The following is a 6,276-nucleotide window of genomic DNA, read 5'->3' as shown; positions in this document are numbered from 1 at the left end:
TTCTGACACCCATAATTTTAACGCCTGAGACACGTCAAAACCGACCTGCTACTCTAGGAAGATTTTCTGACGTGTCAGACCACCTAACACGTCAGAAAATGTAAGTCAACAAAAATTTTGTTTTTTGTAGTGTAAACATTTAAAATCATATGGGAAAAATAAATAAATAAATGCTAGAAGATTGAAAGTTTCTAACATATTTGATTAAGTAATTAATCAGAAATTTTGCATCTCAAAAGATGATAAGAATGATTTTTAATTAAAAATATAATAATATTATTAAAATAAATATTATTTAGTTAATATTTAAACACTACTTAAAATTTTCGCCTTAGGCCTCAAAATATATTGAGCCGGCCCAGAGTGGGGTGATAATCTGCATCTCCGACGCCATATTTTGCTCGAAAGACGACAACCCTGCCTGTTGCTAATCTCAAAGACATGTAAACAAATCCAAAAATAAATTAAAGGATAAAGTTCATTTAACCCCCTTAAACTACCACCACAATGACAATCTACCCTCCAAACTATCAATTATGACAATTTACCCCCCAAACTACCAAAAAATAACAATGTACCCCCATGTTAGCAAAATGATGAAATTACCGCTATAAAATTTTTAATAAGACAAAAATACCCTTAAAATTTTGAAATAAATAAATAAATTTTAGTAAGGGTAATTTTGTCATTTTATTAAAATTGAGGGTACATTATCATTGTTTTGGTAGTTTGGGGGTGAATTGTCGCAATTGATTGTTTGGGGGGGTAAATTATCATTGGAGTGATAATTTGAGGGAGTTAAGTGGACTTTACCCTAAATAAAATAAAATAATAATTACTAGAATGCACTAGCTTCAATATAAGGTGCTTGCCATGAATAAAATATATATATATATATATATATATATATATATATATATGAGAGGTATAAGAGTAGCTTTCTTTCACCCATCTCGACTACAACAATCAATCATTCTTTGTTTGTTTTCATCTTATTTTTATTAGGGGTAGCAATTTGTGTTCGGGTTTGAATCGTGTTAATATATATGCATAAAGTCAACCTTAATCTGATTAATTTAATCAAACAAATCAAAATTTTCAATGCTACCCCTTTAATTTCGTATCAAATTCTTGTGCCACATTGAAACAATAGCTATGTTTGGGGAGAGCAGGCCCGGCACTGTAGCTGGAACGGTACTGTTCCAGCTACAGTGCCAACTGACACGTGGCGCCAGAAAATAATTTTTTATCTTTTTTTTTAATATTTGATTTAAAAAAAAAAAGGGGTGGGAAACGCTGGGGTGGTTCCAGCCACCCCTTGGCCAAAATGGGGTGGCCGGACCACCCCATTTTTGGCCAAGGGGGTGGCTGGAGCCACCCCCTGGCCGATCTGGGGGTGGCTCCAGCCACCCCCTTGGCCAAAAATGGGGTGGTCCGGCCACCCCATTTTGGCCAAGGGGTGGCTGGAACTACCCAGCGTTTCAAACCCCTTTTTCTTTTTCTTTTTTTAATATTTTGATTTTAAAAAAAAAAAAAAAAAAAAAGATAAAAAATTATTTTTTGGCGTCACGTGTCAGTTGGCACTGTAGCTGGAACAGTACCGTTCTAGCTGGGCCTGCTCTCCCCAAACATAGCTAATAACACCTTTCAAAACTGCTGTCCCCCACTCCCCCCTTTTTTTATCTTCTAGTAATCAGCAAATAATTAAACAAAAAAAGATAATAAATAAATAAATAAACTTCAAACCCAAGCAACGTGGCATGAGCCCAAGTCTCCTCTACGTAGCTAACCATTATCAGCTTCACCTTGCAGAACAATCTTCCTTGGTGGGCAAGTTTCGATACTATTTATTATCACTAACATGAAATCATCACTTTCCAATCATCCTTTGCTTTGTTAAGAGGAGACAAATCTGTTGAAGAAAAGAAACCAACAAAGACGAACCACAGAATCTCTTCTGTACCGCCGGGAAGCCATCCTTTTCTCTCTCCTCATCAACCTCGCCTATAAATACTCACAGCAATTTCCGATCCAAAACAACAATGTCTTTCACCGGCAGCCGGCCTCGCGTCACGGTGAACGGAGTCCGACGAATGAGAAGCTTCCATTACTTCTGGTGTCAAAACTGCCAGCGCACTGTACGGATTCCCTCATCGATCTCGAATCAAGCCTTTTGCCCCTTTTGCTTCCACTCGCTACGCGTTGAGCTGGACGCATCGAGGCATAGGCTTGTCGCCGAGCTCGCCGGCCTGCAGCGCTCCTCAGCCGCCGAGCTGTTGGACTCCTTGGCTCGCCTGTTCGACCCACTTGAATGGGTATCTGAAAATGGGCCGGGTCAACAGTCCTGGATTACGCTCCGATTGGCCGGGCCGCCTCGTCCGCCAACACCCATTTCCCCGCCCGAGAGTGTAAGCGATGCCGTGGTTGATAACATGCTGAATGATTTCATAGAAGGGATGGCGCCGCAGAATGAGCGCCGGATAGGGCCGGCGCCGGCGCCGGCTCCGGTCATTGAAGCGCTGCCGAGGGTGAAACTGACGCAAATGCATTTGGGTAACGACCCATGTTGCGCCGTGTGCAAGGAGGAGTTTGAGGTTGGCGGGGAAGTGAGAGAGATGCCGTGCATGCATTTCTATCATTCGGATTGCATTGTTCCTTGGCTGCGCATCCACAACACTTGTCCCGTTTGCCGCTACGAGCTCCCGGCGAACCCTTCCGGCGACGATCTTGAAGACGTGATGGATGGAGATTTTGGCGTTGAAGACGTCACAAACGGACTGCGGTGGTGGTGGAGTCAGCTGTTGTCTCTGTGGCCTTTCCGTGCACTCTCAGATTGGACACACCGCCGCCATGATGTCGGAGACACTACTTCTCACGGGGGTAATTTGAATCCTTTTGCTCCTTTTTTTTTTTTTTTTTTTTTTTAATTATTTATTGAGTGTGACCATATATGGTAGCTCGTGTGCATTAAGAACTGTTTAGGAGAGCCCTACACCGCGAAAATCGTAGGTGTTCCTTAAAACCAATTGATTCATAGTCAAACTCAGCCCCAATAGCACCTCGGTGGTTTCCTAATACTAATGAGGTTATGTGAGTGATTCTCCATTGCAGAGAGTCGAACCTACATCCTACTACATGTCTAATCTCATGAAAATTTCCTTAAAACCACAACCACATGCCTTTTATTTCTTGAAAAAGAAAAAAATGTGTTGCTTCTGCTGTCTCAGTGTAGGGGATCGTATTGAGTTATAGGTATGCGGAAATAAGATTATATAAGTAAATTATAATTTATTTATTTAATTAATTGTGTCAAACCCTTTAACCCTAATCTATTAATTTCGTGTCGACTTTGTAAACCGTGTCAAAAATTGTCAACCATTATGTCGTGTGCCAAGTTCGAATCTTATAAGACTATATTAATTAACCCTAATCATATCCATTTAATTAAATATGTCAAACACATCAACTCTAACCCATTAATTTATGTCGGGCTTATATTGAAATCGTTAAAAAATCTGTGATTCCCTTGCAGGTGGTAGCCACTGGTGGGACTCTTGGCTCATTCTCTAGCTTTGTATTTATTGTTTATTTGTAAAGGCAGGTAAAAATAGATTGTGATAATTATTTTGAAGATAGCCCAACCTTAGCAGGTACGTTATCTCAAACTTTACTTACGCAAAATTCCACTAAATCTCATGTATTTGAGGGCAGGGAAGTCAATAATATATAGTTTAGATGTTTCAATTAAACAATTTGATTTGTGTGTGACATACAAATATATGCCATGTATTAATGTTAAATATATTCAAATTATATATCTTCAATTTATAACATTTTCTTTCTCCCTCTAATCTTGCAGTTAAATATTATCTTCAAAGGGAAGATTTAAGCTTTGAGATCTTCATTAGCTTGATGGGTTTGGTTTTGGAAATTGTAAATGTAATTAACCAGTTTATATGTAATATTTTAGAGCTATCTCTCTTGTAATGGGACCAACAGTATTATAGGGTACCATATGAATGTACATATCTGCACAAAATACATGTAACTATAATATAACATCCTACTTTCCATATTAATTATTGTAAAGATAAGTATTTAGTAGTTGAAAAAAAAATATAAAAAAAAAACTATATATATTACATGTCGAGTTGAAACAAGGTTTCACGGGTTTGTGCCTTGCTTTTTCAATAGGTGTTTCAAAAGAGGGTTTTTATTAAATTTGTTCCTCACATCTTTGCCATATTTTAAATTGGGTTTGTGTTCTACTTCGTCAGATTCATCTGCCACTTTTGTAAAAGCCCTTTTTTTTTTTTTTTTACTAATCACAAAACTACATAGAGAATTCGATTTATGCAAAAGCCATGTAAAATCATGGGCTTATATTATGATAAAACAATATTACATGCTTTTCAACTATATAAATACTAAAACACATTTTATGTAAAATAACTTTTCTGCTTTCGAAGCGAGTTTACTGAGAACACTTGTTTAATCCCATGTTTACAACTCTCGAAACGTGTCTTATTGTCGTTGCAAATTACTAGTGGCTATGTTTGGCAATGACCAAAAAATGACCCCATACTATTCATTTAAAATTCAACTTCTAATATTCTTACTTTTTACATTATATAAATTACTTTTTACTACTATTAAAATAAAATAAAAAAAATTACAACAAAACAAATTTGTTCTTTTACTTTTTCATATCAAACATTCTTACTTTTTTCACATCAATCAAATCTTGTTACAAAAAATGACAACCAAATGCCAAAGGCCAATACCAAACAAAACCATGCATGTATTAGTAAGGGTTTAAACCATCAAAACCCTAAGTTCTAATTTTCACCTAAACCTCTTTGAACCCTTTTATGAAACCTATCTCATGTCAAACCCTAAAACTTCTCTCTCTTTGAAAAATTCGTTATTGTTCATTTTTGGACAATATCATTCAAACTAATTACAATCGATAGTTCGACTGAGCCTCTCTATTCTAGGCTAAGCTACTCCTATTATTATTATTATTATTATTATTATTATTATTATTATTTAGTTTTTATTTTTATTTTTATTTTTTAGTATTTAATAAAATAAATCATTATTATTTTAATATGATACGGCAAAAAATGCTAACATGTCATTTTATTCGAAAGAAAATACATGGAATGACTCATTTTAAATATGCAATAAAACTAATCATTTCGGCCTCATTTGGTTCGCGAAATATTTAGTCAATTGAAAAAGGAATAGTTACTATTAGAAATAGAAGAGTGTGAAATATAATAACTATTCATATTCCTTAGTTTGGTAACAACACATATGCAAAAATTGGAATTGAATCAAAATTACAAAAAAACTCCATATATATTTTTCAAACTTATATTAAAAAAAAAAAAAAAACCTTGAAATAAAATGGGTGGCAGGGTGATCGGCCACCCATAGAAGCGACCACAGGTGGCCACGACTAGCCCGATAAGCAACGGAGGTGGCATCTGCCATCCCCAAGGCATCTGGGGTGGTGCGACCACCCCCGATCTCTTCTGTTAAATAAAAAATTATATTGGTATTTTAAAAAAATATATCCCATTATAATCCTGTATGTATGAGATTAGTACATAGTCTCATGGAAATAAAATATTTCCAGAAATAGTGTATAACCAAACAAATGAATAGATATATCGTAGAATTAATTATTCTTTTTTAGGAGTCTATTTTGCAAATCAAATGAGACTTTAACTTTAAAAAATGTTAAAGGCCCAACTTATTTGCCCAACATAAGTCCAACTTTTTCCTTTTTTTTTTTTTTTTTTTTTTTTTTAATTTAAAAAAATTAAAAAAAAAATGAAAAAAATGTCTGAAGCAACCCTATCCATTTTTTGTCCTTCTTTTATTTGGTATTTTATAAAAATAAAAAAGGTAATTTTTTTTTTTTGTTGCATAATAATGACATTTTTTTATTTCTTAAAAATGACCATTTTTATGAAGAAAAATATAATTTTTTTTTTTTTTAAAAAAATACCAAATAAAAAGAAGACAAAAAATAAATAGAGTTGCTTCAGATATTTTTTTCAATTTTTTATTTTTATTTTTTTAAATAAAAAAAATTAGTCTTATATTAGGCAAAAAAGTTGGGGTTCCCTCAAATTTAAAAGCGAAACGAGTGAACACGAAGTATGCCTTTATTCATTGATTTATTATACATTTACTCTTTATTATTATGAATTCTATTTATCATTAATTCTACTTTATGAAAAAATGTATATGTTAGACCGAGTT

General features: G+C 34.6%; 1 protein-coding gene across 1 annotated transcript; it reads left to right on the top strand.

Annotated features, from left to right (window-relative positions):
- Positions 1 to 2,042: 2,042 nt before the first annotated feature.
- LOC132167713 (RING/U-box superfamily protein) lies at positions 2,043 to 3,601 on the top strand. Its single transcript, XM_059578728.2, has 2 exons — positions 2,043 to 2,880; positions 3,533 to 3,601. Exons 1-2 carry the CDS (start codon positions 2,043 to 2,045, stop codon positions 3,568 to 3,570), a joined length of 876 nt encoding a protein of 291 aa, XP_059434711.2. The 3' UTR covers positions 3,571 to 3,601.
- Positions 3,602 to 6,276: the final 2,675 nt, after the last annotated feature.

Source organism: Corylus avellana, chromosome 2 (assembly GCF_965113065.1).
Source record: "Corylus avellana chromosome 2, dhCorAvel1.hap1.2, whole genome shotgun sequence".
Classification (NCBI taxonomy): Eukaryota; Viridiplantae; Streptophyta; class Magnoliopsida; order Fagales; family Betulaceae; genus Corylus; species Corylus avellana.
The sequence above is the reverse complement of the archived record's forward strand: the minus strand, read 5'-3'. Positions and strand labels throughout refer to the sequence as shown.

What these genes read in the sequence shown, in the direction of transcription:
- LOC132167713 (XM_059578728.2), top strand. Translation starts at nt 2,043, where the DNA reads ATGTCTTTCACCGGCAGCCGGCCTCGCGTCACGGTGAACGGAGTCCGA. An exon ending in AGACACTACTTCTCACGGGG is followed by an intron (nt 2,881 to 3,532) that starts GTAATTTGAATC and finishes ATTCCCTTGCAG; the next exon opens with GTGGTAGCCACTGGTGGGAC.